The following is a 15641-nucleotide window of genomic DNA, read 5'->3' on the forward strand; positions in this document are numbered from 1 at the left end:
TACCATTTCTGCATTTGTATATCATGAGGCTTACACGATGATACTTTTATGCCTATACTTTTTTTTGTTGAAATCATTTTCCAGTCGAAAATTTCCTAGACCGGACCGCAAATCGAACCTAGCCTTCTTCAGCATGATCTTGTTTTGTAGTCGCACATCTTACCGCACGGCTAAGGAAGGGCCCCATTTGCTCTTATTAATGTTTATTACCGCTATTTGTTGCAATTTTACTATTACCGAAAATGGATCAATTGATTAACGTAAATCAAGACGGAAACTTGCTAATCCTAGTGTAGTCCTATTGAAATTAACAGAGCTTGAGGTTTTACAAGCTTCCTGCGGCAGAGCGAATGCGGGCAGAGTTGGGTTCTCTTAAGTTGAGTTGAGACTTGAGTTTTCTAAACAAAACATTGGCTTTCACAAAACGATTCGATAAAACATCATACAAATGATTTTACATTGCTTTTATTTCAAGCTCAGATTGTGTACTATGAGCGGAAAACTCCAACACTTACCTGAACTACTACATGCATTATGAATTAAATTTTTGGTAGATGATTCTTGAATTTTTGTTATTAAGCATCACATAGCTTAAAACATTTTCAAGTGTGTAAGAAAAATCTTGACGAATGGGAATGGAGTTGAAGGTTCTCAAATGTCTTGTGTTGCACTGGATAAATATTTTTATACCCTTGAAGATCCATACAGCGTTACTATGCTTCAGTCAGTCTCGTTTGGAACATATAAGTCATAAGACTTATCCTGACTGGCTTACTTGATCATATACTGTACAATTCTGAATAAACTTTCCAACTAGTCAACCAGTAGAACTATACTGACAGAAGCCATTCGGAAGTTAAGTCCTCCGCGGTACACCAAGTTCTTAGCCCACATGCGACATTCCAGGTTGACACTTTGCTTGACTGTGAATGAAGGATTAAGATTGAGTTGATGCTCATCGAAGTACATGCTTGAATTTGAACTTACTCGCAGTACGCATAAAATGGACGGCCAGAACTGGACTCAAGTATCCGGGTGTGTTGAGGTAGGGGAAGTAGTATCCGGGAAAACCGCGAGTCGGATAGAATGCCAATGGACCGATGACTTCTTTATCTGCTGGACTTATTCCGTTGCACGATACCCACACTTGTTTGCGTTCCTTTTCCGGTAGAGATTTGATATGCTCAACCAGATCCGCTGGCATATTTTCTGGCAGTTTGTCGACGTCGTAGTACTCTGGAACCCATCCGTAAATCTAAACGACAAATAAAAGGTGCTAATTACGAATTGATATTTCTTTTGTTTGTTAAATTTTACGCGGTTCATTTTGACGAAGATACATGGTGTCGATTTGTTGTAGCCGTATCCGTCTGCTAGATTACACGGGCCCATTTGCGAAAGATCAACCTTGCATACTTTTCCTGGGGCTGGCCGGCTAGTAAAATTGCAGTTCACTTGATTTTTTCCTTCTAAAGGAAGTTTTGAGGGATCCCGATAAGCTGTGGAAAATAAGTTCGGTGATTACGTAAACATTCATCAAAGTGCTTCGTTTCTAGTGAAATGCCTTACGATGTAGGAACTGTTCGATTCGTTCGACCCACGGCGTCACCTGGGATTCGTTGGCAGCAGTGTAGTAAATCAAGGCGCCCTGTTTCACGTGGGTTGGCATCGGCCGGAATCCCAAACCGGGGTTATTTCCTATGAGTGAATCGGATAGCTGGTACTTGGGGTATTGGTCACTCAGTGTGTAGAATAAACCTTGCATACATATTGCGAATAGTGAAAATAAAATCACAAAATAGACGGAGTAAAATACGAAAAGCGCCCCTGTGGAAGAGATGAAAAATAATGGCATTATAGATATACAGACTAATTTGACAACAAGAGGAAATGTTAAATATGTTTTGCAATTATAATATAGAGTCCGCCAATGTATATCCATCATTCTATCCATGTTCTTTTTAATCTTAAACTTGTTTACTTCCTAGTTGTTTATTGATTGAATGTATATCATAATTTCAGTGCTTTGATAATTGGATAGATCTCTTTCATCTTCAATGGCACTATTCTCCCTCCACGGTTATGGAACGCTTCACGATGTTCTCAGCATTCAATTACCTCTACAACGCCACAAAATCAACCAATTGTAAATATTACTACATAAATACCATCGTTAGGATCTATGCTTTCGTTCAGTTATGTGATATCCAATCTAAAATTGGTTTGACTATAAAAATATTACTGAACTTCCAATCGATGGAAAATAACCATATTATGGAACACTTTGTGTCCAAGATGGCGGCGAATGTAAACAACGTCGTTTTAATGCGAATATTAGCTACGATTTCGTACATACTGCCAATACAATTGCTGCAATATAACACTAACCTTCAATTAATACTTCTGATTCTTGATATCGACACACAAAATGATTAAGAAGCGATTTATAAAGGAAAAATTAAACTGTTCCATAATTGTGGGAGAATAATCTCGAGGTCACAATTATGGAACACTGATCAAATCAAACTTCTTCAAATAAATAAAATTTCAAGAAGTTTAAGCATTTGATGTAGGCAAAATCATGATGAGTTGATAAGTAGATATCAAATATTGTTGATAGAAGTTAATTTATCATTGAAAATAGTGAATTTGACGATGAAACTATTACTTTTTGGCAAAAGTGCTCCATAATTGTGGGAGGAGTGTACATTATAATTTGAACTTGGCATGATTTTCAACTTGTGTTTAATTGGCATTATCATAGTTATTAATTGAAAGCTTTACTATGCCCGCCAACTGCATGAAGATGTATGGCAAGTACCAAGATTTTTTATGTACAGGTTATCCGACTTCGTCAGTAGATGGGAATAACCAGAGTGGGGAAACGCCCATTTCAGTTACCAAGAAACGTAAACAAACGAGCATAAATTCCATACAAAAATCCAAGATGGCTGAGTTGGGTATATTGACAAGTCGGATAACCTGTATACATAAAAAAATCTTGGCAAGTACTATGGGATGCACTATGCCCAATGAGCGCATAATGTTCCCCACTCAAAAAACTTCTAGACTGAGACCGAGATTCAAACTTGCCATCTCCGGATTGACAATCCTGCTCGCCTTTGCAAGGCAAGGCTAACTCAGGAATTCTTTAATTGGATATATATGTATCATTTTTATGAAAAAAAAAATGTTTCGGCTCGTTGTTCATGTTTGCCTTTCTTGTACATCAAGATGTAACAAAAAGACAATATGTTGACTGTAATGTCGTGTAAGTAATTTTATACACATTCTGTAACGTTTTTATGCAGACTTGTGGGAAAATGTGACACTTGTTAGTTGATTATAGATACAAATGTTTTACATAGGGTGCAGACGATACGGCATTGGTAGAATTGTGACGATTGTCATGGCACTTCCTCAACAATATTTGCGTTTCCCAGCAATCATACACTATTTATGAACATCATTTTGATTCAATCACACCAATTTCAAGTCTAGCTTTCATTTGAATAAGTTGTTTGTGTAAAAAGTAGCAAGATTTGATGTGTTAATCACCCGAAACAAATTTGCACCTACGAAATCCTTGCACATTATTGCATTGCCAAAGAAAGCAGCAGCGCACGAAAAGCAAAACCGTTACTTACTTTTGGATCAACTGTTTCTCCTCTTTATTGCGTATGACACGACAAATTAGCTACGTAAACGCTACTTTTTACACTAAATCACCACTTGATTATCTACCAAAGAGCAAATTTATGCAATATTTGCTCTATGTTTCACTAAATAAAATCAGAACTGTTCGTTTTCTTTGACAGCAGCACACTTCAGAATAGAGCGAGAGAATGTGTTTCAGAGCATATCAAATTACGCATATGCCAAAAGATACCACGCACAATTCTATAGTGAATTGATATTAGCAAAATACGAACAAAATATCTGGCGATGGCATTTATTTAAAAAAAAGTGTTAAAATACAAATGCTTGGGGAATTTTTTACGCAGACCATGAATTATATCAAAAGTGATAGTAACATCGTAGTATTTTTAAACCCTTATGTGGCTGACAGGACCGCTTTCCTTTGCAACTTCAATACTTTCAAGCTCATCAAATAAATCCTGTAACCATTCCCGTTCCCATATTAGCGCATTTCCTTAAATCCATAAATAATTTGCCTACTTTTAGGTATTATCTATTATTCAACTCTGAAAACGTAGTGTAGTAAGAATGGGGTGGATCTAGCAGCGTATTGATAGGACAGTTGCCGCTCCATTATTCAACATATGAAGACTTACGAGGTGGAATATATTGTTAATATACTATACTACCAGAACTGACGAGCTTCGTTTTACCTGAAATTGATTAATTATATATTTTTTGGCTAAAAATTGATGGTTTGTTTTAAGCCAGTTTTGATAATTAATAAAATTTGTTCCAAAATTGAGTGACGCGAAATGAGCGTGCGGCCGAATTATCATGAATGAATTTTACTACTGGAGGATATAAACCAACGTTAGCATTTGGCACCAATACATTACCAGTTTTCTACTTCCATGTCTAGTTGCTAAAGAGAGCAAACTCATTGCTGATAAAAGAAATTGCTATGCCAATAGAAAAGAAACGTTGACCTGTTACTTTATATTAAATTTACACTGAGTTTGTGGTAAAAGCTGTAATATTTAGTGAACACCAATCATCAAAGAAAGAGCATACAAATGTATACCAGGTCAACTGTACACCTGTGTTTTAGTGTAATTATTCATTATTTTTATCATTCAATTTGGCGAATGTATTAGACTGCCAAGAATAGGTATTTTCCCCTATATGCAAACGCAAACAATATTTGCAGAAATCATTAAATGATTTTGTTGAAATATTTACATGCAGACCGAAACATCAGGGAGTTTATCTAACAAGGGAATAAAAAACGAAGAACAACAACAGTGACGAAGCAATGAAAATGTTGATATCTCGGGTACTTATTCAAAAGGACGTATGATTTTTGCAAGCAAAGATACCAACGGTGCCGATTTGAAATTTGGCCGATCTGATGAGCAATTCTTATCGCAAAACCAACACCACCACCAGGTGAGCCGAAGCCTCCACCCATTCGTCACAGCCTGGTAATGGTTTGCGTGGAGTGCCATCAGATCGGACAAATCGACGTTTGAATCTTTGTTTACAAAATCACATACGTCCTTTTTAATAAGTACCCGAGATATGCATTCCAGTATGCTAACCAAAACAAAATAAAATATGCTCAACAAGAAAACTATTAGCCCACTCAAAAAAAATGGAAGGTTAGCCCAACAACAAAAAAAAAACCCTTCGAACGAATGGTGGAGAAAAAGCAAATGATGCTTAAAAAACGGCTGAATAAGAAGGTAACCGGTCAGCTGGGAATTGCCAAAACATAAAAACGCAAAACAGACTGATGAACTTGCGCGATAGCACCCTCGAGGAATATTCCATCGATACCGGTTTTGTTGGCTCCTGCGACAGTGGAGTTGGTTGTAATATAACAATTTTCTATGTATTGTATTTTTCGATATATGCATAAGTATGCTACACATTGTATAAATGTATTAGCTTAATATGCAAATCGTACTGAAAATATGATGGGACAAAAATGGAGAGTATTAAATAAGTGTAGCAGACAACGTAATATATTCATATAAATTAATCTCAGTCAGCTGTTTACATTCACCCCATTTCATTTCAAATAAAAATCGTGTAAAGGTTTGAATACTAGTAGTTCAGTTCTTTTTTATCTCAGTACTTGACATTTATCTCGACAAATATTTATATACAGGTATTATGACTGTAATTTTCATATTTGTTCAAAGCTTGTAAAAGAGAGATCATGCTGTGATTCTACAGATAACATTTTATTCTATGTTACATTATTACATGTGGAATTTTTACGACTTTCTGCATTTAAAGAATCCATTACGGTTTTCTAGAAATGCTCCAGCTGGGGAATGGAATACTAGAACACAGATTTTGTAATAATCCTAAGCAAGGCTTTTTCACTAGGCGAAACAAATATATATAATGACGATTTATATTAAAAATAGACATCTCCTTCAGTGAGGGACCGACAAATGACGCTCGTTTCTTTTTCGACTTTGTCGTCAGTATTCTAGTAGTCAATACACTCAAATTTGTGCTACTTGGCTGGCATGTGTAGTACGTTTCCCACGCATAGCAAACTCTCCACTTGTTGTTATCGCTCATAACATATTATTATGTGTCTTATTTCGAATTGCCGACGGATCGCATAATGTAATGCGTCATGACTCAATCCAGCCGTACATATGGTGTATTGCTTACCCTGCTCACGATTAGTTTGTATTGCGGGTGTGGCAATAAAACGAGAGCGATCTTATTTTATCTCATATCAAGATGCTTATAGAACCGTTGGTTTTAATCGGGGTAAGCATGGGCGCTTAAATTTGCATTACCGTTTTAGCTTTACTATTATATAGATCTTTTAGGCCTTCATTAACTTACTTTATTGCTGGGCCAGTAATGCCGAATTGCAGAGGAATCACCCTTCTGAAATTGGCATTCTGTCGAGTATTCTGTTTAGCAGAATGAGACCGTTTGAAAAGTCATTCGTCGGTGAATAGGAGGCAGGTTTTCGGCAGGGCCGATCAACGACAGATCAGATGTTTAGCCTGTGTATAATCCGGGAGTATAACTTGCAGATTCACCATCTGTTCATTGGTTTCAAAGCAGCGTACGATTCAGGAAGCGAAATGAGCTGTGGCAGATAATGTCTGAATTTATGGTTTTCGATCAGAAACCCCTAGAATGTGCTGATACGTGCAACGTTGGATGACTCGATGTCGAGTATAACAATTACAAGATGAAGTCTCGCTTAATTTTCGTGGAGTCTAAATAATATTTTTCAAGGAATTAATCTGAATAGTGCAAATCAACAGAAAAACATGAAAGCTTTTGATTGTAATTCTCAAATTAAATCACATGAAAAAATGTTACTTAGTCCTTTGGAAAGTTAAGGAGAAGTGTCAACCTTCTTGTGTGGATCTCACATGGACAAAGCAGAGCCAAGAATCACTGTTTAACATTGCACTTAGAGAAGCATCCGAACACGAGAACGCGTGTGTTCGTGTTCAAACGTGCTATGAACACTGCACACTGTTCAAGAGCACTGACCCTAACTTTAGCAACTTGTACTCTGGGAAAACAAATTCCGAGCGACGGTACGCTACACATTTTTCGGCTAGTAATGGAACACGTGGGCATCTAACGGATAGAAATCCAGCATGCTCGTAATGCTTTTTGCATAGTTACACAATCTGAGGAATCTTAGTTACCATGATCGTTTTGCTTGTGTACCAACTCAGTGCAATACTGAACTGTGTTCAGAGTTCAAAATTAAGAACACCGAGACATGCTATTGGCTCATGTTCTGTTCAGGATGCATCTCTGCATTGCACTCGAGGGCGCGATTAGGAGATCTAGAGTGCAGAGGATCGGCACTTTTACCACACGGTATAGCATATGCTCCTGGGCTTTGCGGACGACATCAACCTCATTGGATGTGTTTCAAGTCTTTGATGAATTTATTTTCCTTGGAACGCTGTGTGACATTTCCCGTGAGATGAAAAGGCACATTGCTGTTGCAAACCACGTAACCAGTTTTGAGCAAAAAAAAAAACTCATGCGAGACAATACTCGGAGAAACTAGAAAATGATGTGCAGCGCAGTCATGGAGTCATGAGCTGGTATTAGTGCGTACAAAGAAGAAAATATCGTGTATCGTATAAAATACGGCAGAGTTCAGTAGGCTGGTCACTTAGTGCGGATGCTCAGGAAGAAAGAATAGCGAAAACAATATTCAACATAAAATATTTTTTAAGCTCTTTTTAGGTGGAATGTATCTAACCGTCTAAGACTCTGTCAGCAGGAGTCAAGTACACGAGAACACTATGAAGACGACCACACAGTTGTGGTCGAAATACGTATCTCCAAAGATATCGAAATAATTGGTGGAATTATGGAGGGTACTAAATTCGTCTTAGACGGTTGAATATTCAACAGAAAACCGGATGAGAGGCGCGCTTAGCAACGCTGGCACTTCGTAGTAGGCCACGCAGAACACGCTGGCTGATGCACCGGACTAGAAACTCAGACCCTAAACGTTCAGGAAAACTGGAGGCCCACGACCGATGAATATGGAGCTCTACAATACGCCAGGCGGAGGTGTTTCGATGTAGGTATTCAGGTAGGTATAAAGTTCAAATTGATGTTGAAAAAGCATACCAGATTTGAACAAAATCGTTGAGTCATCGCCAAAATTATGACATTTTTTTTATGTTGGTGTTTTTGACGTAGAACTTACGTCTTTCTTTACTATACTGGATGTCATCTAGATTTTTGGAAATCGAGAGCGTTACGCTGAAAGGAAGATTTTGAAAGTTAATAGCGCCTTTATTTTTCGATGGATTTTGAAGATTTATATATCAATCAACTCGGACACTCTCCAGAAATTTGTCAATTTCATTTAAACTTAAGATTATTAACGATAAGCTATTTAAAATTTCAATTCTTGTCGAAGCCAGCGAAAATTTCATATTTAACCAATCCCGTGAATTCCTTGCACGGTCGTCAGAATGCTGTTAGTCACGGGCCTTCGGGTCAACCGCAAGATTTTCTTTGTGCTATAAAAAGAAGCAGCTGCCTGCCAAAAGCGGAGTCATTACAGTTTGTGACAGCAGCGCTTACTGTCGTGCTGTTTGCTCGTGCATTGAGATTTTCTTATCAATTGAATAAGGTGTTGCATCCAACGAGCAGCTCGAAGTTGTTCCCTGACTCCCTGCTCGTTCTTTTTTTGTCAACAAATGGGAAAGCTGAGGCAGGATAGGGAGAAACTTTCTGATACTTCGCCCATAAGCTCTCATTGGATACAGCAACTAATGTGTGAAGTGGTGATAAAAGGAAAACGAACACTCCTAGATGGTTGCAACTCAGCAAAGATTGGGGTAAAATGAGTATATTTCCATATATTTTTGACTCTTTGAAAGTGCAACATTGTGATGGACCTGATCATTTTTTTGGAGGTTATGAGCAGAAGGAAAACAACAAAACATGTTTTTACACATGACGAATTGCACATTAGTAAAAGTGAAGTTAAACGTCACTCATCTCTATTTATTTTCCTGCTCCGTTCCGCTGCTTATTTACCCACATGCTACGCAGTCGCCAGTAGGAGAGCTGGTCTGCGAATATGCATATGAAAAGAAGAGGATTTATTTTTTCTCTCATTCTGTGCTTGTGGTGTTGGATGCGATCCGATACAGCGCCTATCGTGCATCGTTTCGAGCTCACGGCTAAAGGCCGATGATGATGGCTTCTAGGCTGCGATGGTAAAGTGGTGATGTGGACGAAGAAGAAAAAAATGAGCTCAAAGAGATTTGGTCTGCTCATCCAGGAGTGATTCGTTTCATAATCCTTATGATACCGGGATGGGTACGAGTCATGGCATATTACTGGCCATATGTTAAGTTGTACTTGATGCTGAACGGCACGTACATTGAAACATGGTTATACTATAACAGTTCTGATTCCCCAGCAAAAAAAAAAAATCAACTACACCGATGAAAATAATAATTTGATTAAAAATAATTACTTTCATTTATTCGTATTAGCAATTAAAGATGTTCAATCAGCAATGGTGCTGACATTAATTATAGATTAGAAAATTTCACTATGTATTACATGTAAATGTTTTAAAATAGCCCGCAAAAAATAATTTTCAGAAGAATATTTTATAGTTTGGTTTTCATTTTCTGAGAAATTATATTATTAAACTTGACTTAGACTCGGAGTTTGGAACCAAAACATTAAATATTTTTTCATTGACGTATTAGCAGTACCTCCTCTATTTCCTGTAGGGTTACACGCTCCTTGACTTGTTTCTTGTTGTTGTGATTTTTTCCAGTTTGTTATGCAAAAGAAGCTAACGGTTAAGACACTTGGTGCTGTATTTCTTTTGTTTGCGATATAGGGGCTACCCCAAATAAAAGCATAATTCCATTTGGCATAAACGAATTGAATAGCTAGGGGCCATTTGCGCATAGAAATCTATTTGGCATATAACGACCGTTTCTTGGTATAATAAAGAAAAATAAGTCAAGAAAATCGATTTTAGGGTTAGTTGGCATAACGACCATTTGGCATAATGATCATTTGGCATAAAGAAGGCTAAAAGAATATATGAAAAACTCTAGGAAAAGCCTCAATTTATACGGCACTGTATTATTGCCCTTTATTCTGGGTAATATTTTTAAGGAGTGATTTACTTTTTCTCCTAACGTGTGGGCAACAAAAAATGGGGTTTAAAAATGGCTCGGGATAAAAATACAAAAGAAGTACAGTTTCAATCTGATATATGTTATACAAAAGAGTTGTCCTTAGTCTCTTGAAACTTAGACTAATGAATATTGGCATATGTTCCGTGGTTCGCCTTCAGCTGCTTCTGATCCTGCTTATGGAGGTTTTGTTTCATGGTTTTGGCCACTTACAATCACCTTTTGTATTATACCACATTAGAGCTGAGTAGACTAAATAATGCTTTTGGTAGTTTTCACAAACATTTTCACGTTTAAAAATAAAATTCGACCGTGTACTTTTCCCATGATCTTTGTTCGTTTGAAAAATGAAAGTGTGAAAAGTGAAAGTGTGTGTGTAAAGTCATATTTCTGTTGCCTTATTCCGGGTAAATGCGTACTTTTAAAGAAGGAGTCATCTCCTCTTTTGCATTATTCCGGGCAAATGCGTACTTTCAAAGGATTCATTTACTTCTTTTCATCATCCCGAGCAAATGCACACTTTGAAAGAAAGAGACATCTACTCTTTTGGCTTCATCCCGGGCAAATGCGTACTTTTAAAGAAGGAGTCATCCACACTTTTGCTTCATCCCGGGCAAATGCGTACTTTGAAAGAAGGAATCATCTACTCTTTTGGTTTCATCCCGGGCAAATGCGTACTTTTAAAGAAGAAGAATCTACTCTTTTGCCTTATTCCAGGCAAATGCGTACTTTGATAGAAGGAATCATCTACTCTTTTGCCTTCATTCCGGGCAAATGCGTACTTTCTTAAAGAAGTTGAGCTATTTACTCTTTTGCATTATTTCGGGCAAAATGCGTACTTTTTAATGAAGGAGTCATCTTCTTTCCAAGCTTCATCCTGGGCAAATGTACATACTCGCAAACGTAAACAATGCCTTTCCTGTAAATTCTTTAACAACTAGGGACTTCGCTCGCAGCCATAACAAACTTCACTTTGAACTGTGGGCCTCCGCGCCTTCTATCAAAAGGAAGTGGAAAAATAATTGCCAACAGTCTTTTAATCTTCCTGAAATCACAGAAGAAGTCAACAAACATGTTTGCGACACTTTTGCCCTTATGAAAACAACAAATGATTAACCTTCTTGTACCAAATGATAGTTTAAGGAAACGGCCCGTTGTATTTAATACAGTTTTTGAGGATTATGCCAAATGGTCGTTATGCCAAATGGTCTTTATGCCAAATGGCCTTTAGACATTTAAATTCTTATACCAAATGGCATTATGCCAAACGGTCTTATGCCAAACGGTATTATGCTAAATGGCATTATGCCATATGGGCTTCACCCGGCGATAAGATGAATATATGTTCAAAGAAATGACCCGTGAACGGACAGTTCCTTTTGAAAGCTCACGGAATGAAGTTTCAAAGTAAGCTCGCGGGTTTTCAGGACACACCACTCGGGATACTGGAGAGTAGCGCACAACTGTCTGGCTTTGTTGATTTAAGCTTTGCTGCGTGAAATAACAAAATGGACAGCCGGTTCTGCACGTTGATCTTCCATGTATCGAGTGGGATGCCCCTGAAAACGCGAGCACTTTGAAACTTGGATTCCGTGAGAAGTAACCTTAAAATAGTACCTTTTGCCAAAGTCCAAAAATTTGATTAGTAGAATTTCGAAACGTTAAAGACTTTCATCAATAAGAAATCTATAAACGCCGTACATTTGCTTGAGTAAATAAGGGCCTAATAGCTAGAAACAAAGCACTGATTATGTATTTAATTATTAGTTTTATTTCTAATTTCACTCACGTTGCTCAAGGCTTCAACGGCATTCATTATCTGGAAGTAACGCACATCTGTCTTTTTTTCGCAGTCAAGTTATGCTTAAAAATGTCCAAATAATTTAACGAATCGTTATTGAAAAACGCAGTCGGCTGCAATGTTTTTGGATCCAATCTTGTAGTTGGATTGCGCGCCATACCCTAACTAGTCTAGCCTACCCGAAAAATTTAAATTTATTTTCTCCCTAAAAAGGACTTTTATATTTTAGTTTTTTTGTCCTTGGATACACGCATTTCACGACAAAGACATGCTCACCTCCATTTGGCCCATTGTCACCACGGTTCCAAAAATACAATTAACCAGAACATAATCCAACAGCATTTTTTTGGACTGTCTTATCTGATTTTGTACATAATAACAATGATGCAAACACTCTTTTTTAACCAAAAAGAAAACATCAACAGCTATCAGAAGACTTTTGCTACCTGTCGATAATATGCGTTCATGTGAATGTGCTATCTGATTAAGTAAATTAAGGAGAAAATACGATTTGCAAACCAACAAACTGCTATTGTTTTATATATGAGTAGTTTGGTGCTACCACTCGGTGTTGCACTATAACAATTATAATTTTACGCAAGACTAAAAGAGACACATAAAACACCGTTGCTGACGATTCGATCGGAAACTTCTTTCCCTTATCCAATTTGTCTTGCATCTTAACGTTTGAATATTTGTTCACCACATCCGTTACGTCGTTTTTAGCATTTAATTCCACAGTTTAATCTCAAGGGTTTTACATGATAAGCTAATTTCTTGACTAGTATGGTAATCTATTTAGCATTTGAATAATATCACATGTTCATCGCATTGTAATTAACATTCAATTTGTGGACATTTACCATCATCAAACGTCTAGACATTGTACAGTAGCACATCGTTCGAATGTGTTTTTGACCGAATAACTCGGCCCAATATAGTGTGAAATCATACAAAATCATGTTATTTGTTGCTTCGAATGAAACGGAGGAAATTCCCAGAGAAAACCATATAACAAGCAGTCCAAAACAACCTTCGCTAAACAAAACTAACTTTTAACGTATTTGAAGTCAATTATCATTTGTTAAGCATTCATTTTAGTATGTTCTGAGCCCACATCTATATATTGTTTGTGATGAAGTGTGGTGAAGATAACTTCTGTATAAAATACACTACCGTTTTAGGAAGATGGACACGTTCTATGATGTTTATGAGATGTATTCAAATCAGATGTTGCTTAAAATTTGAACAGATATTAGCCCAAATTAGCACCATGGGTATCATAGTGACACAGTTTTTCTTCAATCAGATTAAAATATCCCGTCAAAGTTAAATTGCGTAATTATTTATACAGTTTTTAAGTACGATTCTAAGCAAAAAATAGTACACGAGAAGGGCAAGAAAGCAAAAAAACGATGCACGATGAAAGCAAATGTATGATTTTCAGTTGTGTTGATTAACTATTTATTGAGATTTATGCTTTCAAAACTCGCATAAGCCAGGAAACTGCGTTCAAGGCAACTTGGTCTGCCAGTTTTCATTTGATTTAGGTATGTCGCGATCGTCCTAAAAATTACCATATCGGTTTGTGCACGTCAATTTCTTCCACTATGTAGCAAATTAATTGTTCATGATAAGAAAATTATTTTAGGAAAGCTTTTAGGTGGAATAATATTTCATCATAAGACGAGTTAATACAATCCGATTGAATTCCCACCACTTAAATTCGTATCTTAGACTCTCAACTTAGTCGGAGTCGTATACGAGATACTGAAGACGGCCTTTTACTGTTAAGGTCGAAATACGTATCTGTCAAGAACTACAATTAAGTGAGTGGAATTCAATGGGATTGTATTAACTCGTCTTATGACAAGTAATTGTTCATGGTAATTAGCTTATCGCTTCCTATTTCCGATCTGAAAATTTCTTAGAGCAGACGATGAATCTAACTCAGCCATCTTCAGCATGGTCTTGCTTTGTAGCCGCACATCTTACCGCATGGATAAGGGAGGCTCCAAACATTATATTAGTCACATGTAAAATAGTCGATTTTTTTTTCTTGAAACTTTCAGATATATGTGCTGAAACTATGATGAAATGTAAACCAAATCCGATTTATTCCATTCGCAAACGAAGATCCCTGTCTCTGCAGAATTCTGCACTTACCCCAGCTGTAGCGAGTTCGTCCCATCACTTTTCCGGTTTTTTCATTGTAGAAGAATTGTTTCCAAGTGATTGGTTCCGGTCTTTGGGGAAAAAGAAATTCCCCATACTTATTGACACACTGTTTTTCCGGCATTTCGAAATTGAATCTTCAAATTCCAAATTTTCTCGTTACACTAAATACTTTTCACTTAGACAATCTGTGATCTCTTGCATTTATTAACCTGATCCGACTCCTTTTAAACGGATTTTGAACAATATTTGTTCAGTATTCCCTATGTAGGAACTTTTTCAGCAATCGACCGGTACGATGTTACGCAATGGATAACTTTGGCGTGAACACAGAATTGATCGCACTAAGGACTCCCGTGCTGGTACCGGTCGCTCACGTTGACCACGAAGGACTGACTAGACTCAAATCATAGATCGCATCAGATCTGTCAAATGTGACGTTATAAAACATAAAACTCTCTTGAATTTGACGAATGACTCGATGGATTCGGTGGTAAGTGGTAGGAACAAGATTGCATAGTGGGAAAAAACTATTTTTCATTGGGTCGTAATATGGAATTATAGATTCTTATTTTATGCTGTGTTCTGTCAAAGATGTGCGGATTATGAAATCCGAACATCTACCCCTGCCCCTTTCCACGTGGTACTGCTTGTAATTATGATTTTTGCAGTGTCAAAAACGACTTTTCATATATGACCTTAAAATTCATGCGTAACTATCAATCTAAAAAAAATAGATCTCTTTTTTATCATTGACTAAACCATATGATTATAATCTATGAAATGCTAGAAAAAAACATTGATTTCAGGACTCTGCTGATCCCACAGTGCATGGCGTTTCAAGATCATGTTAACACCTATTAGGATGAGTTGATTTTATCCATCGAATGCTAGATTTAAAATACTAACTAACGTCCACGGTTCCACAGCGTCATGGAGGAGTCGTGATGCGAATCAATTAGTTTGTTACATGCGGTGAAAAATGCTTTCGATGGCAAATTAGTCTGTTCTGGTATAATCTTGGTGAACTAAGTAATACAATCACCGTCAACCATATTCGATAAATTTAGTAATACATAACAATGTGCAAGGTGTTTGTTAATTTCACTTTATGTGTATTACATTATTCATTTCATTAAAGAGCCCTGGCTGGTTTAGCAGTTTCGCATTTTGAATGGCACCATTAAGCCGATACATGTTTTTGTTTTAAATAAGGTATACGCTTTCCTCAGAAAAAATCATTGAATCCGAACACTTTTAGTATTTTTTTGTATTACCATTATATATTTTTTTTCATTGGAAAGTAGGGACACGGCAGGTATTTC

The 15641-nt window shown here is 37.0% G+C and overlaps 1 protein-coding gene across 1 annotated transcript; it reads right to left on the bottom strand.

The window, feature by feature from the left end:
* Window positions 1-449: 449 nt before the first annotated feature.
* On the bottom strand, window positions 450-14715 carry LOC134216259 (sodium/potassium-transporting ATPase subunit beta-1-like). The gene is made up of 5 exons (XM_062695198.1): window positions 14308-14715; window positions 1570-1827; window positions 1318-1499; window positions 988-1255; window positions 450-923 (listed from the first exon to the last, which is right to left on the bottom strand). The coding sequence occupies exons 1-5, from the start codon at window positions 14438-14440 to the stop codon at window positions 814-816; spliced, it is 951 nt and encodes a 316-aa protein (XP_062551182.1). The 5' UTR covers window positions 14441-14715; the 3' UTR covers window positions 450-813.
* Between the last annotated feature and the right edge of the window lie 926 nt (window positions 14716-15641).

Source organism: Armigeres subalbatus, chromosome 2, assembly GCF_024139115.2.
Source record: "Armigeres subalbatus isolate Guangzhou_Male chromosome 2, GZ_Asu_2, whole genome shotgun sequence".
Taxonomy (NCBI): Eukaryota; Metazoa; Arthropoda; class Insecta; order Diptera; family Culicidae; genus Armigeres; species Armigeres subalbatus.

Bases quoted from the DNA above. Each gene is read 5' to 3' on its own strand.
- LOC134216259 (XM_062695198.1), bottom strand. From the start codon at position 14,440: ATGCCGGAAAAACAGTGTGTCAATAAGTATGGGGAATTTCTTTTTCCC. The intron at 1,500-1,569 runs GTAAGGCATTTC...TATTTTCCACAG, and splicing joins AATCGAACAGTTCCTACATC to CTTATCGGGATCCCTCAAAA. The intron at 1,256-1,317 runs GTAAAATTTAAC...TTTGTCGTTTAG, and splicing joins TCTTCGTCAAAATGAACCGC to ATTTACGGATGGGTTCCAGA.